The 23,170-nt window shown below is 46.5% G+C and overlaps 1 protein-coding gene across 1 annotated transcript in view; it reads left to right on the forward strand.

Annotated features, from left to right (window-relative positions):
- COG6 (component of oligomeric golgi complex 6) overlaps nucleotides 1-23,170 on the forward strand; it is a 113,944-nt gene that overhangs the window by 18,542 nt on the left and 72,232 nt on the right. The window contains exons 5-8 of the mRNA XM_054719768.1: nucleotides 5,819-5,930; nucleotides 10,006-10,088; nucleotides 10,435-10,505; nucleotides 21,419-21,512. Coding sequence (XP_054575743.1) covers nucleotides 5,819-5,930; nucleotides 10,006-10,088; nucleotides 10,435-10,505; nucleotides 21,419-21,512 — 360 coding nt within the window. The remainder of the gene's footprint in view (nucleotides 1-5,818; nucleotides 5,931-10,005; nucleotides 10,089-10,434; nucleotides 10,506-21,418; nucleotides 21,513-23,170) is intronic.

Here is a 23,170-nt window from a genome sequence, read left to right on the forward strand (position 1 = left end):
TTCACACAAATAAATTAAAAAAAGTATAAATGTTTTTATAATCATTCTAAAGTTTACAAAGTTTGAAATCATGTTAAAGACTAATCATTCTTCCTTTTCTTTAAATGGCAAATGTAATGTTTAAATTCTTGTGATAATATAAATAAATGAATTTTGAAACCAAAAAAAGAAAAAAACTAATATTTGATTTGGTAAAAACAAAATGAAACTATAAAAAGATTAATTTTCTTTGTGTCTAACAAAGACTCTAAAGATTCAAAAGAAGCTCCAAAAATGTTTTAAGTTGAAATAGTTAATTTGTATGGTCTTAAAGAATTTTATGAAGTTTTATAATTACTTTAAATTTTGTATGATAATGATTGGAGCTTTATCTAAGAGTATTAAACATCTACAGGTGGCATCGCAAGCCCCCACTGGAACCCACTACTTGCTCAGCGGGGTCTATGTCTTTCCACTGCCTATCACCAATGGAATGTGCTCCTGCTTCCTGGCTACCCCTACCCACCACCCCCACCTGAGTTCTATCTAAGACCTCCCATAATGGACAGGGCCAGGGGATATGTGCAGCCCCCATCACCACCCTACCCTGGGCCCATGGAACCACAGGTCAGCAGCCCTGATGTCCCCTCCACTCCTGCAGCTGAAGTCAAGGCTGCAGAAGCAGCTGCCAGCGCCTATTACAACCTGGGCAACCCACACAAAGTCTACATGTCCACGAACCAGCCCCTACCCCCCACCTTACCCCTCCTCCGGAAGATAAAAAAATCCAGTAGACCCCTCACCTTCTGCCTCCTGCCTCATCCTCTTTCCCTTCCCTCCCCTAGGGGCCGAATCTGGGATGAAGGGTGAAGGGTGATGGGGGTGGGGGTTGCGGGGACCTGTTCTTCTGGGTCTGATTGCAAAACACCAGGGACTGGCTTGAAAGGAATGGAGGGGCTGCTTGCCTGCAGCTTCCCACAGTAGCCCTTAACTGACACTTGCTCAGCACCCTTCCCCTCAGAATCTCTGGGGCTTTCCGTGGGGTCTCAGCGCCTCTCCAAGTTCCTGTCCCGTTCTAGTAGTTTCTACCCAAGGGGAGACTCTCTGGCCACCTCCTCCGCCGCATTCCAGCTCCCTCATTTTTGTAGCCACTTGATCTTCAGCCTCAGGTCCTCTCTTGAACCCCATCAGCCCTGATCACATTCTCTGCACTTGCACTCTGGATTGTGACTAGCCATGGAGGCCATATTCCACAGGAGGTCAGCCCACATTTCCTTGCCAGCTAGCCTCCCCAGTCACACCTGCCTTCTCTGCCCTGACCTTGGTCATTCTGTTGCCACCACTGTGTGACTTTTGGAGCTTTAACATGAGATTCCAGGGGGTGGGTGGCATCAGGAACAGGCCTCTGAGGCTCAGGGAGGGGAACCTTCTGCTTCCCTGCTAGTGTTTCTGGAATTTGTTTCCCATTGCCTTCTCTCTTTTCCCTCTCGAAGGGGCTTCTGGAACTGGAGAAGCATGGCTGTCCAGCATGCCATTTGGGATGTGCTGGAACAAATGCCCCTGACCCCTGGGACCTAACCTAGGTGTGTGCTGACCACAACCTCTGACAGACCCTCAGCCTGCTCTCTTCCCTTTAAGCTTCATGCCTGGTTGGCGATGTGCTCCTGGATGCATTCAAATGTGCTCTTATTTGCTCTTGGACTGCCATGAAGTGAGGAGATTGTTAAAGAGAATTCCCTATTTATTCGACAAAAAATCCAGTTAATATATTAATGTGAAATACAAAATATTTTTTAAAGTATTAAACAAAACCTGTTAAGGTAAATGTTCATAATAGGATGATTAACCCTTTGCACTCGCTTTTTTTTTTCTCGATTCCTTTATTCTACTCGGGATTTAATTTTTTAAATACCCCAGATTTTACAAAGCGCGGCAGTAGAATAAACTGGAGTTTCTTTTCATACAAACTTGTTTATTTGGATTTTTTTATATTTCAAACTAGAGGCCCAGTGCATGATTGAATCATGCACGTGTAGGGTCCCCTACATGCTTTCGCTTTTCGCGGTGGAGCTGGGTGCCTGTCCGTTGGTGCACCAGGCCTTTCAGAAGCCTCCGGCTCGGCGGAGGCTTCTGAAAGGCCTGGTGCCGGAGCAGACAGGCACCCAGCTCCCCCACTTTTGATGGTCCGCAGCCGCTGAGGGGGGCTACCCTGCTGTTGAGAGGCACAGGGGGCGGGACTCCCGCCCCCTGCGCCTCTCAACAGCAGGGTAGCCCCCCTCAGTGGCAGCGGATCCGGATCCGTGCCTCTCAATGGCCGGATAGGCCACCCTGAGTCCCGCCCCCCAGCCTCCCGCTGCCCAATAGTGGGCGTAGCGGAGTGATGGTAATTTACATGTTACTCTATTATTAGATAGGATTATTGATACATTCAAAGAGTAATTTTAATCTCTATAATTTTTCATGGTGTGATATTTTTTGAAACATTCACCCACATGAAGACCTGGTTTACATTCACATGTTTCGCAAATGTAAATCGTCTCTCTTCTTCCTCCTTTGATTTTTCTGTTAGAACAAACAACACAATCTTTGTGTTTTTTGTTAGGGTGAGGTGTGATTATATGGAGCTTTCCATCTAAACGTTGCTCTAAGTTAGTGGATAATAATCTACCCCTGGAAGTTAGTATACCATCTCTGAATTCTCCAACAAGATCATGTACTAGTTTCCTAATAAATTTCACATGCGTTACTGGTTTTTCATTTTTTCTTTTTTGGCATTCTTTGTACAATATATAGGAATTTACAACACTGACCTCAAGCCCCCAGAAAAACAATTTACGCCACCATTTTAGAGTCTTCCTCATAAAACAGTATGTGCCTGTGTAGTGATCAGCTATATCAACACCCCCCATAAACTTTGTATAGTTGGTCACGACCTTGGGTTTGAGAACTATTTCCTTCCCACCACCACGCACTCTCCTTTCCACAGACTCAGTCTCTGAAGTGTCCCATGTACTGAGCATTGTGACTATCCTCTTGTCTTTCCACGCAAGAAGCATTACATTTCCATCCCTGAAAGCCACTATCTCTCCTTTCATTAGCTTTGGATGTTTGATAACAGGTGGATTATCTTTCCTATTGGGCATTATTGTCCCTGTCAAGTGTGTTTTTTCCTTGAACAATTCCTTTGCAAGAGTGACACTAGTGTAATACCTGTCAGTGAAGAAATGATAACCTTGAGAACCAAGTACTGAGTTCTTCAATCTTTCATGAAGCTCTAAAACTATTCTGCTAGTAAAAGGGAGATCAGGTCTCACCAATGTTTCAGATGTTATTCATCCATGATAAGGGACAAATGAATGTACGTGACCACATTTTGAATCTGAGAGGACATATAAACAAATACCCCATTTTGTTGGCTTTTTAGGATTATATGTGATGAAGTGTATCTTTCCCTTGAAACCAACAACAGCCTCATCAACAGCAATCTCTCTTCCAGGATAGAATTTCTCCCTAAATTTCATTTCAAGGTATGACAAGAAGCAGTTTACCTTCTCGGTTTTTGTTCTCAAGTCTTTACTTGACTTTTGGTCGTTTTTCAAGTGTAACATCCAAAATATTTGCAAGAACCTTTCTCTTTTGAAAACAGATCGAAAAAATGGTATATGAGACTCAAAATCCATGGACCAATAACTCTGCAAGTTGGGGTGATTCAATACACCCACATTTAGTATTACACCAAGAAAAGCCTTCATTTCCTCTATCGTCACATCTTTCCAATTATTCCAAGTGGATCACTGGGATAGTTCTTTCTGGCTAATTTTATGCCTAGCATACTCATTTGTCTCATCCGTTATATTTTTTATCAACGTCTCAGTAAAAAACAACTGAAAAAAGTCTATTGGTGTGGCACATCCAGAAGGAACTTGAGGTCCAACATGTAACTGACCAGTGGAGAAAGGGATTCTGCTAGGCTCTTTGTCATTCACAGATGTAGATGTCCACTTTTCTTTTTCCTGTTTTCCCCTAGAAACGTAACTTTCACTGGGTCTTATACCCGATTTCTCAATGATATCACCTATATCTCCATCACTCTCACTCGAATAAACAATTGTGCGTCTTCGTTTTGCCTTTAGGAATTCAATGTCACTGTCACTGTCAGTACTTTCAGCCAGATCTTTGGGCAAAGCAAGGGACTTTTTCCTTTCTGTAGTTCCACTAGGACCAGCGATTTGTTCATCATCTCCACTCGCATCCTCGGAGAACTCACTTTCGTCACTATTACATTTTTCACTTTTTTCTTCGTTTTCGAAGTAAAATTCATCATCGCTGCTTTCTATGTCTTTGGAAAACTTACCCATCCCGAGGAGGGGAAATTCACTCAGAACGTGCGACTGCTAGGGGGCAAACCAATCATCCAACTAAACCCTGTGTCATGACAACATCTGTGATATGCTAATAGAAACCTAAACAAACCTAGGAGACGAAAAGATAAGGAAGGTTCTTTACCAAGGGAAGATGATGCAAGCACAAAAAGGCATGATGCCACGACTCATGCCTTGGACCCTCCTACTCAAGATTGCTGCCTATGCAAAAGATAAGCTTAGGTGGTGGCATCAGTTGAGACGGCATTTAAATTTTACTTGTCCTTTCATGCTAATGAAAACAAGAAAAGATACTGGAAAAATAGACAAAAATCCCCCTTCCCCCCGCGGTGAAACTACGTGTCGAGTGTGGCTCGACATACGAGCTGCTACCGATGCTAACCGTGTCGAGTCACACTCGACATCCGAGTGCAAAAGGTTAAGGATACATGCCATTTAAATCTACTAGTATATCTTTAACTAGGTGATTTATGTTATCATTTGCTATAAATGACATTATTGCTACCTGCAAGAATTTTCCTTTTTAGCTTTTTATGTTACTCAGCAGTAGTATTTGACTTTGTGAATTTAAAACCTCACAATACAAGAGTATAAACCAAAGGTAATAGATACATTGTACTGTCTATACAAATAGTGTTAATATCTATCTTTGTTCATTTTTTGGGGTTATTATTAGATTGTGAATACTACTAAAGAAGCACTTAGAATTTTATTTATATATCTTCAAAGCTAAGATACAGAAGCCAGGAATGTCGTGGTTCTGCTCAGGTAGTTTGTATTCCTAACTTGCCTTTAGATGGTCACTCTGCTCAGTCCTTTAGGTCTTGGCAAGTTGCATTCCAGACTAGAGTTTGCCTTTTCCTAATTTTCAACTAGTCTAAATAGGTTGCAATCAGTTAAAATATTTTAAAAGGCTTTTTTATTACCATAGTATACAGAAAAAGTCAGGAAGGCAAAAGTGACAAGTGACTATAGATTTATAAGGAATTAGTAAATGGGTTTTGGAGTTCTAGCTCTAACTTAAAATTAAAAAACAAAAAACAATATACCTGATTTTTGGTTGCTGTGAAAACTTCAAAGCTTACGAATTTTAATACTGAGAAGAAAATAGTTGAACATGGGCATATTTCTCTCCTTTAAGATAACCTTACTATTACAATGTGAATTATTTAAGTATTTGTAGGGACCATATGTGAACTTTTTTCTTCTTTTTTATAATTGTTAACTCCTTTTACTATGTGCAAGAATTTGAGGTAGAATGATATCAACTAATTTTATCACCTACATACCTGATGAGCTTCCAGTATTTGAGGTAGAAATTATACTTTCAAAGATGTTGAGAATCTTCCACATCTTTATTTTAAAAGGTTAGTATGTTAGACCATAATTTGTTTTAAAGCTATGCAAATGCACAATGTATTTGATATTTATTAAGTTTTTGTTTTTTGTTATTACAGTCAAAGATTAGAAATAAGAGCACAAGTTGCCGATGCTTTCTTATCCAAGTTCCAACTAACTTCTGATGAAATGAGTGTTCTCCGAGGTACAAGAGAAGGACCTATTACTGAGGTATCTTGCTTTTGTTATATTTATTTCGAGTGTTGCAGTTACAGATGTCATAGAGAAAATTTTAAGGCTTTATCTTATCATTTAAAAAATGTTTGATTTGAAAATATTTTTAAATTTGGAAATTAAGATGCATATTTTAAATTGTTTTATTTTTTTCCAAAGCAATACATGTCCTTTTTAAAGGGTACAAGGCTTATAAAGAAAACCTATATCACCTCTTCCACTCCTCCTTATCTCTAAGTCTTTTGTCAACCATTTCAAACCTGTTAATAGCTGCTTTTGTAAATTCTATATTCTAGAGCTGTTGTTAAAAAGAATATGTTTTTAATGTGGTGGGGATGGAAAGGCAGGTAAGTTATCCAATCAAATGCATTTAAAGATTACTATTAGTTATTTGTACTAAATTTAGTGCCTGTTATTCTGGGGATGGGGGTGTACAGGATATTAGATCAATTATAAAGAATAAACTATATGTTCTTTCATTTAACAAATGTTTTAATTATCTGTGTTAACTATTTTTTTATTGATTTCCTAACATGAAATATGAGGATTTAGCCTCTTCCTCAGCCCCAACCCCCCATACATGCACACATTCTCTTTCCTTGGTACCTCACAGTACAGTAACATGGCATTTTCTCTTTTCATTTTAATAACATTACAGTGATCACATGTTCTTTATTTTACAACTTTCTGCCTTTTTTAGATTTGGAAATTCCTTATTTTTTTATCTAATTAATTTTTTAACCTATGCCATTCTTTTCAAACTGACATAGAACTATAAAACCTCTCAAAATGCTAAACAACAGGGAAATGTTTTATTTCTTTTCTTTTTTTTTTTTACTTGAAATACATTCAGTTTTTCCAGAAAGGAATTTTTCATTCCCCTAACTGGGAGGAACTATAAATCTACACTTGCTGTCATTATTCCGGGGTCTGAGGGCAGGAAGATTTCTTAAAGTGGGGGTGGAGTCTCATGGAGTGGCTCTGATAGATGTCACTATTATATTACAGTCCAGGCTGGAATATAAACAGTTACCTGTGGGTAGGGACGTTACTTCTCAGCCCTTGAGGTTTGAGGAACATTGCACATTTTAAATATTTGACATCTCACCTTTTTCTCTACTTGGGAGAAATAATAAACTATATTAGAGGGGATATTTTTTATTTAAATTGAATTCATCAAAGAAAAGTAACACATTCATTATTTTCATGTTTAGAACACTGTTTGGCTTTTGTAAACTAAGGTTCCAATATGTTTTTCTAAAATAAAAATATCTTGGAGTTCAGTATCTGTCAGCTCTTAATATTTAATGAGCATCTTTTATATATCTAACTTTGCAGTCTACTCTTAGATGTGGGGACAAGAATCTATCTATACTAATAAAAGGGTAATATGCTAATTAGTCCGGGTTGTCTTCCAGACGTCCTTCCTGACAAAGCTGAGGCCTGGCCGGCCTGCAAACTGCCCCAGGCCCCTCACCTAGGCCGGCCCTGACCCCCAGCGGCAAACCCCACCCCGATTGGGGTGTGGCCAGCCTGCAAACCACCCTCAGCCCCTCTCCCAGGCTGGCCCCACCCCAGTAGGGACCCCCACCCTGATGGAGGTGTGGCCGGCCTGCAAACTGGCTGCAGCCCCTCACCCAGGCCGGCCCTGCCCCCCAGCAGGGACCCCCACCCTGTCGGGGGTATGACCAGCCTGCAAACTGCCAGCAGACTCTCGCCCAGGCCAGCCCCGTCCCAGCGGGGACCCCCACCCTGATTGGAGGTGGGGTCAGCCTGCAAACCCTACCCCCAAGCAAGGACCCCCACCCTGATCCGGGGTTCCCTTCAGGGCAGGCCAGCCAGCTCTCACCCGTGCACCAGGCCTCTCTCCTATATAATCAAAGGGTAATATGCAAATTGATCCTAATGGCAGAATGACCAGAACGACTGCTGGACCAGTCACTGTGAGGTACACTGACCACCTCCTGGTCTGTTTCCTCAGCCAGCAGGCTCCGATCGCCTGATGGCCACTCGCTGCGGAGGCGGGGCCAACAGGTGGGCGGGAACAGCTGACCTCTCGGTCTCTTCCCCGGCCATCAGGCACTGATCACCCGATGGTGAACGGGAAACCGGGGGTGGGTGGCGGTGGGGGGTGAGGCCAACTGCGGGCAGCTGGGAAAGATGGCCCTGATCTTAGGCCAGGCCTAGGGACTGTACCCGAGTACGAATTTCGTGCACTGGGCATCTAGGCTATATAATAAAGAGCCAGCATTGTAACGACCTTTACGACCGAAGGCTCGACCAGACCGGTAGTCAGTGCTGGGTTGCCATGGCGAACCTGCACTGATGGGCCACTGCCGGCACCCCGACCCAGCACTCACTGTCTAGGGGGCTGCGGATCAGGCCTGGAGAGAGGCCTGCAGAGAGAAAGGCAAGGTCTGATCCGTAGCCTCTGTGGCAGCTGTTAATCAGAACTTGCCTCTCTTTCTCTCCCGGCCTGGCCAACAGCCGCGCCTCCATTTCTTTTCAGGCATCCACAGGGGCTGTTGATCAGCCCTGCCTTTCTGATCAGGCCCCGTTGACTGACATAGAAACTGACCAATCAGAACCAAATCTGGGTGAATGTAAGGAGCCAATGGCTGCCTAGGAGGTGGAGCTTTTCATGCTGACTGTCATAGAAACTGACCAATCAGAACCAAATCTGGGTCAACTGTGAGGAGCCAATGGCTGCCTAGGAGGCGGAGCTTTTGATGCTGACTGGCATAGAAACTGACCAATCAGAACCAAATTGGCCAGCAGAGGAGGGCAGTTAGGGGTGATCAGGCAGGCAGAGGCAGTTAGGGGCGATCAAGCCAGCAGGGCGGGGCATTTGGGGGCGAGATCAAGCCAGCAAGGGAGGGCAGTTGGGGTTGAGATCAGACCGGCAGGGGAGGGCAGTTAGGGGCGATCAGGCAGGCAGAGGCAGTTACGGGCTATCAGGCTGGCAGGGGAGAGCAGTTAGGGGCCAGATCAGGTCAGCAGGGGAGGGCCATTGGGGGCGAGATCAGGCTGACAGGGGAGGGCAGTTGGGAGTGAGATCAGGCCAGCAAGGCAGGGCAGTTAGGGGTGATTAGGCAGGCAGAGGCAGTTGGGGGTGAGATTAGGCCGGCAGGGGTGAGCACTTGGGGGCGAGATCAGGCTGGCAGCAGGCAGCGACAGTTGGGGGTGATCAGGCAGGCAGGCAGAGAGGTTAGGGGCGATAAGGCAGGCAGGCAGAGGGGTTAGGAGCAATCAGGCAGGCAGGCAGGCAGGTGAGTGGTTAGGAGCCAGTGGTCCCAGATTGTGAGAGGGGTGTCTGACCAGCGGTCGTACGTCCCCTGAGGTGTCCCCCATTGGAGTGGGTGCAGGCTGGGCTGAGGGAACCCCCCTTCCTTTGTGCATAAATTTTGTGCACTGGGCCTCTAGTATATATATAAAAACCTAAGCGACCGAATGACCAAATAACCGCTTGACCAGTCGCTATGACGTGCCCTGACCACCAGGGAACAGATGCTCAATGCACAGGATCAGGCTCCCTCCTATCTGGATCGGGCCTGTGGGAATCAGGCCAAAACTGACTATCCGACATCCCCCTAGGGGTCCTGGATTGCGAGAAGGCGCAGGCCAGGCCAAGGGACCCCACTGGTGCACGAATCCATGCACTGGGCCTCTAGTGGGTATATAAAAGATATATAAAACATCATCCTTAATGACAAGAAAGCCATGCTTAAGTAAGTCATAAGATGTTCACTACATAGCACATTTTTCTTTATGTAATAATCTTGAGGTTTGCATTTCTCTTTACTAGACTCTGTACTTCCTGGGGACATAGATTTTTGTCTTTATAAATTTTTCATCGATGGCAGCAGACAATTGGCATATAGTAGACATTGAATTAATATATGTTTTGAAATTTGAATAAGTATATTACACTTTACATAAACATGAGATCAGTATAGAAAGGATCAGAGTAGGAGAAAGTATTAGTTTTTCCTTTGTAGTGATATTTCATTTTAGAGTAATATAATTTTACCTGAAAACATGGACATTTAAGGTTGCATTCTTAATTTTAAAGGCTTTTTTCAAGGGATTGGGAAGAGTAAAACAGATTCATAATGATGTCAAAGTCCTCTTGCGTACAAACCAACAAACAGCAGGGTGAGTAACCGTTTCAGTTCATAATTGCATTGCCTCTTATATTTCCAAAATTAAAAAAATCCTAGGTTCTTTTTGAAAAAGTTTAATCTTTATGTGCCCTTGGATAAGGAGGGAGTTATATCCTGATGTGCTTAGAGTAAAACAGCAATTGGGTAACAAAGTGATGGTAATAAAATTTGACATTTGTTTAATTATAAAAAAATTGAAAAATCATTCCATAAAATGATAAAAAACTAACATGATGGAACCAAATCATTTTGTAATTAAACAGTATTTAGGTGCCTAGATGTAGCTGTTGGATAAAAGTTTAAATTATAATGCATTTTTTAATTTTTATTTTTTTTAGTTTAGAAATTATGGAACAGATGGCCTTGCTTCAAGAAACAGCTTATGAAAGACTTTATCGATGGGCTCAAAGTAAGTGATTTCTTTCATGTCATCTGGATTTGTGAATATCAGTGTTAGAATATTTTTTATCTCACGTGATCATTATTTGATATATTTTGATTTTAGTTATCAAAAAGTACTTTTTTAAAAAATTTCTTTATTGATTAAGGTGTCACATATTTGTCCTCATCCCCCCATTCCCATCCCACACCCCTCCCCACGGGTGCCCCAACCCCCTATTGAACTTAACCATTGGATAGGCTCATATGCATGCACACAAGTCCTTTGGTTGATCTCTCCCCTCACCTCCCAACCTCCCCTATCCTCCCTCTGAGGCCCAATAGTCCGATCGATGCCTCCTTGATTCTGGTTCTGTTCTTGTTCATCAGTCTATGTTGTTCATCATTTCCCCTAGATGAGCGAGATCATGTGTCCCTAGAGATATACTTATAAGAACTGTATGTGAGACGAGCAATAATAGTTATGCTGACAGGCAAATGAATCAGTCTGTAGTGAGTTTCTTTCTGGACGAACAGTTCTTTAGAGACCCAATTTCAATGTCCACCAGTTCCTTATGTGTACATGTCAGCACTGACCCCTCAGCTCTGGATGGTGGACAAATGGTGGTAACGTAGGTCCGACTCCCGCTGGTTTGGTCTCGGCCGGACCCAGGGGCACGGCTTCACCCGGACTCAGGGGCACATGGCCTCACCCAGACCCAGGGGCGCGTGGCCTCTCCCAGACCCAGGGGCGCGTGGCCTCACCCGGAGCTAGGTGCGCGCGGCCTCACCCGGACCCGGGACCCAGCCTCACCCGGATCCAGGGACACATGGCCTCACCTGGACCCGGGGGCGCGTGGCCTCTCCCAGACTCAGGGGCGCGTGGCCTCACCCGGACCTAGATGCGCGAGGCCTCACCCGGATCCAGGGACACATGGCCTCACCCGGACCCGGGGACGCGTGGCCTCTCCCAGACCCAGGGACGCGTGGCCTCACCCGAACCTAGGTGCGCGAGGCCTCACCCGGATCCAGGGACCCAGCCTCACCCGGACCCGGGGGCGTGTGGCCTCTCCCAGACCCAGGGGCACGTGGCCTCACCCGGAGCTAGGTGCGTGAGGCCTCACCCGGACCCGGGACCCAGCCTCACCTGGATCCAGGGACACATGGCCTCACCTGGACCCGGGGGCGCGTGGCCTCTCCCAGACCCAGGGGTGCGTGGCCTCACCCGGATCCAGGGGCACATGGCCTCACCCGGGCCTGGGACCCAGCCTCACCTGGATCCAGGGGCACACGGCCTCACCCGGACCCGGGATCTAGCTTCACCTAGACCCAGGGGCACGTGGCCTCTCCCTGACCCCGGGTCACGTGGCCTCACCCGGATCCAGGGGCGCACGGCCTCACCCGGACCCGGGACCCAGCCTTACCCGGATCCAGGGGCACACGGCCTCACCCGGACCCAGGATTCAGCTTCACCCAGACCCAGGGGCACATGGCCTCACCCGAACCCGGAATCCGGCCCCACCCGGACCCAGGGGCGCGTGGCCCCACCCAGACCCAGGGGCGTGAGGCCTCACCCAGACCCAAGGGCGTGTGCCCACACCCGAGCCCAGAGGCTCGCAGCCTCGCCCGGACTCGGGTCCCAGCGGGGTCTCGTCCTCTTGATCCCAATTCCTGTTGGCCAACTCCCTCTCAGCAATTCCCTCGGTCACCCTCTCAGAGCTCCAGGGCGGCGGGCTCGGCAAAGCTCCGGTGTGCCCGGTGCGCGGCGGCGGGCTGGTCCGGTGTCGCTGCGTCGGCCCTTGGGTCTGCAGCGGTGGCCGGTCGCCGAGCGTGCACACCTGGCTGCTTCCGGGGCGTTGAGATTCTTGAAGGACTCGGAGGTCAGCAAGCGCAGAGTCTCCCACCCCATGTCTCCCAGGGGCTCGTCTGTCCGTGCTCGGCAGCAAGTGGAGCCGTCCCCTCAGCCGGAGACCACCGGGGGAACTGCGCCGTGCACGTTCCAGGCCGCCATTGTGTCGCCTGAGCCGTAGTTCTTAAAGTGTGGACTTTGGGTCACCGGCATCAGCATCATCCCGCGTACCCCTCTCTTTTATTCTAGTTGTAGAGCATCTGCTCAGCCAGCCCTCCGGTGGTTCTGGATGGTGTCTGCTCTGCTCTCCCGTCGTAGTCTCAAAATTGTTGTGGTAGGCAACAATCAGGCTTCCGCCCTATGTCTCCATCTTGGTCCTCCTTTGTACAGTTAAGTCTTGATTGTTGTTGGTGTCACTGGGAGGAATTGTCCTCCAGGCCAATTGGCCGTGAGGACCCTCTTTGTCTATATAGGAAGAGTTGCTGTGCAGGAGACATGTTTATGGGCCGGGTCTTGGTGCAGCAATGCTTTGGGGCTCACTGAGTCTGCCTCCTAAATGTGACCCTTGTGCGCGTGGTTGAAATCTGGTGTCATCTCACACTGACCACTAGATGCCCTCGTTTCTGGGTCTCCAATGTAGTGTAGGTCAGCTACTGCCTGAGGCACTCAGCAGGGAAAAGCCTCAGCTTGGATGGGGCGGAGTTACAGGGTGGAGCCTACAACCTTGGCTTCCTGTCAGCCCCGCCCTATGCGGTTCCTGTGTCTGTGTCCCTCTGTACTCCTTGCAAACACCTCTGAGAGAAACGCGCCCTGGAGTTTCGCCCGCTGCCAAACAGTCTAGTCTCTCCCCTAATGAATCTGGTTTCCCAGATTCTCGCCTGGAACTGGGTCCCAGTGCAGTTGGAACTGGGTCTCAGCGCAGTCGTGCGCTTCAGTGGCACAGGCAGCCTTCCCTCTTCTGCGCGCCTTCCCGTGCGCACCTCTGGAGCTCTGCCTTCCGCCGCTCCTCTATGCCTGCGCCCCACAGCCCAGATTCATTCCCCCAGTGTGCGCCTGGCTTCCCAGGGTTTTGCCCGGAACTGGGGTTCAGTGCAGTCGGAGCTGGTGTTCAGCGCAATCTGGAGCTTTTATCTCCTTCCTGCTAGTGAACGCTGGCCAGGCCGTCAGCTGCCCCTTCCTCTCCAGCTCCGTCCTCCCCACACGCGCGCTTGCTCGTGTCTCCGCCCGTGTCTCCATACCTCAGGATTTTACGGCTCCTCTGATTATCCTTGTGGTTTTCTCTTTCCTTCTAGTTGTGGGCATTTCAGTCCGCCAGCTTTCCTGTGGTTCTGGATGATGTCCGTTTTGACTTTTAGTTGTATTTTTGAAATTGTTGTGCCCGGCTGTAGGTTAGGTGTTTAACCTATGCCGCCATCTTGGTTTTTCCTCAAAAAATACTTTTAAAGAGAACAAACTTTACATCTGAACATATTTTCTTTATGTTTGTATTATGAACATTTAACATCAGTCAAGCAATATGTTAAGGATGGAAATTAAAAAATAAAGTCAACATTTCTAGATTATTTTATCTAATTAGATTATTCTTTATCTGATCTAGATTAGATTATTTTGTTTTTATTTTTGTAATATATTTTTATTGATTTCAGACAGGAAAGAAGAGGGAGAGAGAGAGAGAAACATTAATGATGAGAGAGAATCATTGATCGGCTGCCTCCTGCACACCCCCACTGGGGATGGAGCGTGCAACCAGGCATATGCCCTGACCGGAAATTGAACCCTGACCTCCTGGTTCATAGGTCGATGATCAACTACTGAGTCATGGTGGCCAGGCTAGATTAGATTATTTTATTTAATTAAAAAAAATCTTTATTTTTTAAAGTATTACGTATGTCCTCCTTTTTCCCCCCAGTGACCTCTTCTGGCCCACCTCTGCCCCTTGCCCTAGGCCTTCACCACCCTATTGTCTGTATCCACAGGTTATGCATATATGGATACAAGTTCTTTGGTTGATTTCTTCCCACCCATTCACCCTCCCCTGACTTTCCTCTGAGATTCTGCCATCTCGATTAGATATTTCTTGTTATTTACATAACTTGATTATAAATAGTGAATAATATTGTATTTCTGCTGTAACAAATTGCCACAAGCTTAATGGCTTAAACCAATACAAATTTATTATCTAATAGTTCCACAGGTCAGAAATCATATATGGTTCTCACCACACTAAAATTAAACTGTTGGCAGGGTTCTGTTCATTTCTGGAGGCTCTGAGGAATAATCTGTTTCCTCACTTATTCAGTTTGTTGGCATAATTTAGTTCCTTGAGTCCGTAAGACTGAGGTTTGAGTTTCCTTGCTGGCTTTCACTGAGGGTTTCTTCCAGTTTTTAGAGGCTGTTTGCATTCTTTGGTTTATGGCCTCCTCCTCCTCCATCTTTAAAGCTAGCAGCAGAGGATCGAGTTACTCTCTTGCTTGATTATCTCCTGACTCTTCTATCTATATCTCTACCTCACCTGCTAGCCTCTTCCACTTTTAGGTCCTATGTGATTACCTTGGACCCACTAAGGAAATCTGGGGAAATTGCCCTTTTTAAAGGTCTGTCACCTTAATTCCATCTGCAAAGTGTCTTTGCTATGTAAGGTAAACTATCACAAGTTCCAGGGATTAGGGATGTTTGGTGGACCATTATTTTGCCTACCACAAATGGTTTATTTGCTTTAGTTTTGTTTAAAAATGTTTCAATAAGTTCTCAAAATTTCCTATTAAAATCAAAGAAGATGGTTAAGACCAAGAATGGAATAGGAGAACAGAGATTTTAATAGGTGTTACCAACTGACTATTGAAGCAATTGGGATTAAATCTCCTTAACTGGTAACTCCTGTACTGTACTGTGAAAACCTGGTTCAGATGATTTATCTGGTTCAGATGATTTACTCCAAAATGTGTTTCTTTTTCTGCCCCTCTTTTTTTTGCACTGTTTACTACTATTTTGAGTGTTGTCTCTTTCTCTCTTTATATACAATTCCTACCTCAATATTCAAAGCTGAGTTTAGGTTTTACATCTTTCTGGAACTCTCCATGGCTACATTTAATCACAGTGACTTTTCCCCATCTCTGAACACTGTTGGGAAATATTTATTTGGCACTAAGTTATTTACTACTCTATTATTACTTTTTGTATATATATACATATATTTGCTCTCTAGTTTAAATTTCTTTTTCAAAGGCTTCAAATTTCTTTGTGCTCTCATGATATCTAACATAGTGGTTCCAAACTGTGGGCCTTTGGCTCCTACGAACTTTAAGATGTCTCTATATCTGTACCTGCATAAGTATGAAATATATATGGGTGCTAAAAATACAGTGCTAGTGTGAGGTCTTCATATCTTAAAGGTTTGAATTTCTGAAACAAAGTGTGAAGTTCTTTAAACATAGTGGACTCTTTCTAAGTATTTAATGATAATATTAGAATCCTGTCTAATAAAAGAGTAATATGCAAATTGACCATACCTCTGCTGCACCCATAAGCCACACCCACCAGCCAATCAAGAGTGAGTATGCAAATTAACCCAACCAAGATGGCTGTGGTCACAGAGCAAGCAGGAGGCTTGGGTTTCCCTGGCAATGGAGGAAGCCAAGCTTCCTGCACACCCTGACTGGCCCTGGACTCCACTCAAGGCTACAAAGTTTCAATTATAGAAGATAAATAAATCCAAACAAAAATGGTGGCAGCCACAGAGCTGGAGAGAGCAGGAGGCTTAGGTTGCCCTGGCGATGGAGGAAGCCAAGCTTCCTGGCCTGCCTTGGCCTCTGCTCAAGGCTACAAAGTTTCAATTATAGAAGATAAATAAATCCCAACAAAAATGACTGCAGCCACGGAGCAAGCAGGAGGCTTTGGTTTCCCCGGCAATGGAGGAAGCCAAGCTTTCCGCCTGCCCTGGCCTGCCTTGGCCTCTGCTCAAGGCTACAAAGTTTCAATTATAGAAGATAAATAAATCCCAGATACCAGGGCCTCTGCTTGGGTCGCCCGGGGGGCGTGGCCGGCCTGCAAATCACCACAGGCCCCTCGCCCAGGCCGCCCCACGCCCCAAGGGAACCCCCACCCTGGTCCCAGACACCCTTCAGGGCAAACCAGCTGGCCCCCACCTGTGCACCAGGCCTCTATCCTATCTAATAAAAGAGAATATGCAAATTGATGTCACTCCAACACATAAGATGGCTGCCCCCATATGGACACAAGATGGCCATCACAAGATGGCCAGCAGGAGAGGGCAGTTGGGAGGGACGAGGTCTGCAAGAGAGGGCAGTTGTGGGCGATCAGGCCAGCAGGGGAGGGCAGTTGGGAGGGACTTGGCCTGCAAGGGAGGGCAGTTGGGGGCGATCAAGCCTGCAGGGGAGGGCAGTTAGGGGTGACCAGGCCAGCAGAGGAGGGCAGTTGAGCGGGACCAGGCCTGCAGGGGAGGGCAGTAAGGGGCAATCAGGCTGGCAGGGGAGCAGTTAGACATCAATCAGGCTGGCAGGGGAGTGGTTAGGGGGTGATCAGGCTGGCAGGCAGAAGTGGTTAGAGGCAATCAGGAAGGAAGGCAGGCAAGCAGTTGGGAGCCAGCAGTCCCGGATTGTGAGAGGGATCTCCGACTGCCCGTTTAGGCCCGATCCTGGTAGTATCGGGCCTAAACGGGCAGTCGGGACATCCCTCGAGGGTTCCCAGATTGGAGAGGGTGTAGGCTGGGCTGATGGACATCCCCACCCATGCACGAATTTCATGCACCGGGCCTCTAGTCTGTATAATAAAAGTCTAAGTGACCATTACGGTGGAATGACCAGAACGACTAGTCGCTATGATGAACACTGACCAACCGGGAGCAACGCTCAACACAGGAGCTGCCCCCTGGTGGTCAGTGAGCTCCCACAGGGGGAGCGCCACTCAGCCAGAAGCTGGGCTCATGGCTGGTGAGCACGTGGTATTGGAGGTAGCGTCTCCCACTTCCACAGCAGCGCTAAGTAGAAGCAAGCTGAGTGGTAAGGATCAGCAAGCACACGGGCGGTAAGGAGCAAAGGGTCCTAGACTGCGAGAGGGCGCAGGCTGAGCTGAGGGAACACCCCCCACCCCCAGTGCACGAATTTTGTTCACCCGGGTCCATAGTAGTAAAATAAAGAAAATTTGGTGTAGAGATTTTTAAAACGTTAAAGTCTAAACTTTTAAAATGATAATCTTATTACATATATTATCCATGTAAACATTTTAAGTATATTGCTTAAAGATTACTCCCAAGGGAGGTAACTTTGTCATACATACATATATATATATATATACGATCTAATAAAGAGGGAATATGGGAGAACTAAACTGGCCGGAACCAAGATGGCGGCATAGTTAAACAACTAATCTGCTGCCTCACACAAAAATTTCAACAACACAACTAAAAGACAAAAACGTCTACCACCCAGAACCACGGGAAAGCTGGCTGAGTGGAAGATTTACAGCTGAAAAGAGAAAGGAGCACAATCGCTGAAAAGCTGAGGTACGGAGGCACGCGAATCGGGCCGGCAGCGGCGGGCGGCTGGGTGCGCGGCTTTTCTTCAACCCGCAGGGAGACAAGCTCCCGATCACTCTGAAATCCAGTTTCTGGGGACACTCGGGGACCCAGACGCCTACGGGGAGAAGCTGGACTCTCGGCCATCGGGTCGGAAAGTGAGAGTGACTTTTTTGCAGAGGTGCGCCCAGCAATCATTGTTTACTGCGCTGGAGCGCGGGGCGCAGGGACTTGGAAACGTGGAAAGGCAGAGACGGCTGACGGCAGCCATTGCCGTTGGCCACGCCCCAGCCTAGTGACGCCCTGAGACCCCGCCCCGCCCTGAGGCCCCGCCCCGCACATCCTACAAACCCGCCCAGGCTCCACACAGCGGCTTTTGCATATAAATGGCCTGTTCTGTGGCAGCTTAACCAACTACAGCTCCAGACTGCTCCAAAACCGCCCAAGCAAAGGAGGAGAAAACTAGCCCTTGCTGTAGCTCCTGCTGGGGAAGACACAGTACACAAGGGTACACCAAGAGTGTCCACCTCAAGTAACTGGGAGGCTGACCCGTTGAACCAATAGGACACCTAGTACACAAAACTACCCTACCAACCCAGGGAAGCAGAGAATATGAGAAGGCAAGGAAACAGATCACAAACCAAAGAAATGGAGGAGAATAAGCGACTGGACATAGAGTTCAAAACCACGGTTATAAGGTTTTTCAAGAATTTCATGGAAAAGGCCGATAAATTCAATGAGACCCTTGAGTATATGAAAAAGGACCAACTAGAAATTAAACATACACTGACTGAGATAAAAAATATTATACAGAGACCCAAAAGCAGACTAGAGGATTGCAAGAATCAACTCAAAGATTTGGAATACAAAGAGGCCAAGGACACTCCTCCAGAGAAGCATGAAGTGAAGAGAATTCAGAAAGTTGAAGATAGTGTAAGAAGTCTCTGGGACAACTTCAAGCGAACCAACATCAGAATTATGGGGGTACCAGAAGAAGAGAGAGAGCAAGATGCTGAAAACCTATTTGAAGAAATAATGAACGAAAACTTTCCCCACCTGATGAAAGAAATAGACTTACGAGTCCAGGAAGCGCACAGAACCCCAAACAAAAGGGATTCAAAGAGGACCACACCAAGACACATCATAATTAAAATGCCAAGAGCAAAAGACAAAGAGAGAATCTTACGAGCAGCAAGAGAAAAACAGTTAGTTACCTACAAGGGAGCTCCCATACGATTATCAGCTAATTTCTCAACAGAAACCATGCAGGCCAGACGGGAGTGGCAAGAAATATTCAAAGTGATGAATAGCAGGAACCTACAACCAAGACTACTCTACCCAGCAAAGTTATCATTCAGAATTGAAGGGCAGATAAAGAGCTTCACAGATAAGAAAAAGCTAAAGGAGTTCATCACCACCAAACCAGCATTATATGAAATGCTGAAAGGTATTCTTTAAAAAGAGGAAAAAGAAGAAGAAAGATAAAAATTATGAACAACAAATACATATATATCAACAAGTGAATCTAAAAGTCAAGTGAATTAAAAATCTGAGGAACAGAATAAACTGGTGAACTTAATAGAATCAGAGGCATAGAATGGGAGTGGATTGATAATTCTCAGGGGGAAAGGGGTGTCTGTGTGGGGAGTATGGGAAGAGACTGGACAAAAATCATACACCTATGGATAAGGACAGCGGGGGGGGAGGTAAGGGAAGAGGGGGGGTAGGAACTGGGTGGTGGGGAGATATGTGGGGAAAAAGGAGAAACAATTGTAATCTGAACAATAAAGATTCATTAAATTTAAAAAAAAAAAGAGGGAATATGCTAATTGACCCTCACGCTGTTGCAAATATGGCGGCGCCCACAGCCAATAAGGAGGGAATATGCTAATTTACTTCCCCGCCCTCAAATATGGTGGCGCCTACAGCCAATAAGGAGGGAATATGCTAATTGACTGCCCTGCCCTCAAAGATGGTGGCACCCCCTACCAATAAGGAGGGAATATGCTAATTGACTGCCCTGCCCTCAAAGATGGTGGCGCCCATAGCCAATAAGGAGGAAATATGCTAATTGACTGCCCCGCTCTCAAAGATGGTGGCACCCATAGCCAATAAGGAGGAAATATGCTAATTGACTGCCGCACCCTCAAAGATGGGGGCACCCACAGCCACAAGATAGTGGTGCCCAGTCCCCTCAACCCCGCTGGGGCGGCAGGCACGCAGCAAGGCCAGTGCCACCCCAGGAGGGCCTGGCTGCTCCGCATGCCTGCCTCCAGAGTCCCCCAGTTCCCCTCAGCCTTCTAGTCACCTAGGGCCGGTCCGAGGTGCAGGCAAGCCTCAGATGGCGGCTGCCCAACCGCCCAGGACCGCCTGAGGCTTAGGTAACTAGGGCCGGCCGAGGCTTGAGCTGCTGGCAGTGGCAGCAGCAGAGTTGTGATGGGGTGTTGCCTTCCCCTGATCGCTGGGTCTCCTCCCGCCCCTGAGGGCTCCCAGACTGTGAGAGGGGGCAGGTTGGCTGAGGGACCCTCCTTCAGTGCATGAATTTTCATGTACTGGGCCTCTAGTATATAATAAAATCCTAAGTGGCTTTTGTGCCCTTGCGCCCTCACGTCATCACAAGATGGCCACCAGGGGAGGGGAGTTGGGGGCGAAATCAAGCCAGCAGGGGAGGGCAGTTGGGGGCAAGATCAGGCCTGCAGGGGAGGGCAGTTGGAGGTGAGGTCAGTCCTGCAGGGGAGGGCAGTTGGGGGCAACCAGGCTGGCAGGGGATGGCAGTTGGGGGTGACCAGGCTGGCAGGGGAGGGCAGTTGGGAGAGATCAGGCCAGCAGGGAAGGGCAGTTGGGGCCATCAGGCCAGTAGCGGAGTGCAGTTAGGGGCAATCAGGCTGGCAGGGGAGCAGTTAGGCATCAATTAGGCTGGCAGGGGAGCCTTAGGGGTGATCAGACTGGCAGGCAGAAGCAGTTAGGGGCAATTAGACGGGCAGGCAGTTGAGTGGTTAAGAGCCAGTAGTCCCGAATTGTGAGAGGGATGTCCAACTGCCAGTTTAGGCTCATTCCCACTGGCAGTTGGACATTCCCTGAGGGGTCCCAGATTGGAGAGGGTGCAGGCTGGGATGAAGGACCCTCCCCCCCACATGCACAAATTTCATGCATTGGGCCTCTATTATATATATATTGTGTGTGTGTGTGTGTCTGTGTTTGTGTATTTTTAATACTCTTCCCCTCTTGCCTTGAACATTACTATGTATATAGCAGTTATTCAGTGAATATTTTTTCATTGATTGCTTTTTATAGAAATATAGTTTTTTAAAATAATAATAAAATATAAGTTTGGGATATACCACACAGCATATGTGGCCATTTAAATTATATAAATACTTAAGCTTAAATTTTTAATTTGTTTGACAGCATAAACCAGTTCTTGATAGACATATTCTCTAGGTTTTTCCAAGCATTTTATAATTGCAATATTTGCTATAGAATTTAGACTGTGATTGTACAACAGATATAATAAAGACCTATCTTTAATTTAACAGGGTTTCTAATGTTAATTATTTTTCAGGTGAATGCAGAACATTGACACAAGAATCATGTGACATATCTCCAGTATTAACTCAGGCAATGGAAGCCCTGCAGGATAGACCTGTCTTATATAAGTAGGTGACTTTTTCCTAATTAAAAAAGAAAAACCCTACTTTTATTTTTATAATGCACCGTAGCTTTTGGTATTATTAAACACAATAGTTTGATACTTGTAATAACTTACAATATTTTAATCTCATATTATGTCTATATCAATGCTAGCATCAGTTCATTTGTATATTATATGCTAAAGTATGCAGTATGGAGGGGAAAATCCAGGTGTTCCTATATCTAGATTACCTCTTATATTTATGTAGAGGCTAAGGGGCTTTTCCCCATTCTGTCATCTTATTAACTACCTTGGAGTTGTAACTAAGACTCCTGTAGCAACACTATCTTGGAGAGAGGGAGGTCAGGTTAAATAGAAGACTGAGAAGTGAAAAAAGGGTCCAGGTCTTTGATCCTGTAAGTCATGCCAGCCAAGAGATAAATGATAATGTATAGAGGAGAATTTATGCATTAACTTGTTTACATATTTTTTATTATTCTTCATTTTAATTTTATTTTATTTCTCATCCTATATAATAAAACCGTAATATGCAAATTGACCGAACAGCAGAACGACCAGCAGAATGACCGGTCGCTATGACGTGCACTGACCACCAGGGGGCAGACGCTCAACACAAGAGCTGCCCCCTGGTGGTCAGTGTGCTCCCACAGGGGGAGCGCTGCTCAGCCAGAAGCCGGGGTCTCAGCTGGTGAGCACAGCGGCAGTGGCGGGAGCCTTTCCCGCCTCTGCTGCAGGCGGGCAGTAAGGAGCGAGGGGTCCCGGTCTGCGAGAGGCCTAGACTGCGAGAGGTCTGACTTGGCCAGGGCTGGCAGGCGGACATCCCCTGCGGGGGGTCCCAGACTGCGAGAGGGCACAGGCCGGGCTGAGGGGACACTCCCCCCACCACAGTACAAGCATTTTGTGCACCATGTCTCTAGTATAAAATGAAAGGAAATACTTTTTATTTTTAATTAGGGGCCCGATGCAAGAAACTTGTGACAGGGAAAAGGGTTCCTCAGCCCGTCCTGCACCCTCTGGCATTCTGGGACCCCTTGGGTGATGTCCGACATCCCTCTCGCAATTTGGACTTTCCTCTCGCAATCCGGGACCCCTTGCTCCTTATCGCCTGCCTGCTCACTCCTTACCGCTTGGCTTGCCACTCCTTAGTGCTGCCGTGGTGGCTCCCGCCACCGTCACTGGACTCGCTAGCCATGAGCTCGGCTACTGGCTGAGCAGTGCTCCCACTGTGGGAGCGCACTGACCACCAGGGGGCAGCACCTGCATTGAGCCTCTGCCCCCTGGTGGTCAGTGTGCGTCATAGTGACCAGTCGTTCTGCTTGTTCCAGTCATTCCGCCAAAACAGTTGCTGGGCTTTTATATATATAGATAACTGGAATAATCTGAAAAAAGGGAGAACAAGTGAGGAGTTATAATTCAGGAGACAGAAAGGAAGTGGACTTGTACATAGACATTGAATCTTACTCTGAATCATGCCTTTCAGATGCTAGTAATATTTTACAAGATTTCCCATTACTCTGCTTTCTGATTGGACCATTACTTAGCTTGTAATAAGGTTCTAGAACACAAATGCTCGGACAGTTGTGTAAAAATATCATTCTACTCTTGTGGAAAGCAGAATTGTAAGTGTTAGAGACACAACATCAATAAAACACTGCTCTCAAA

This window comes from Eptesicus fuscus, chromosome 8, assembly GCF_027574615.1.
Source record: "Eptesicus fuscus isolate TK198812 chromosome 8, DD_ASM_mEF_20220401, whole genome shotgun sequence".
Classification (NCBI taxonomy): Eukaryota; Metazoa; Chordata; class Mammalia; order Chiroptera; family Vespertilionidae; genus Eptesicus; species Eptesicus fuscus.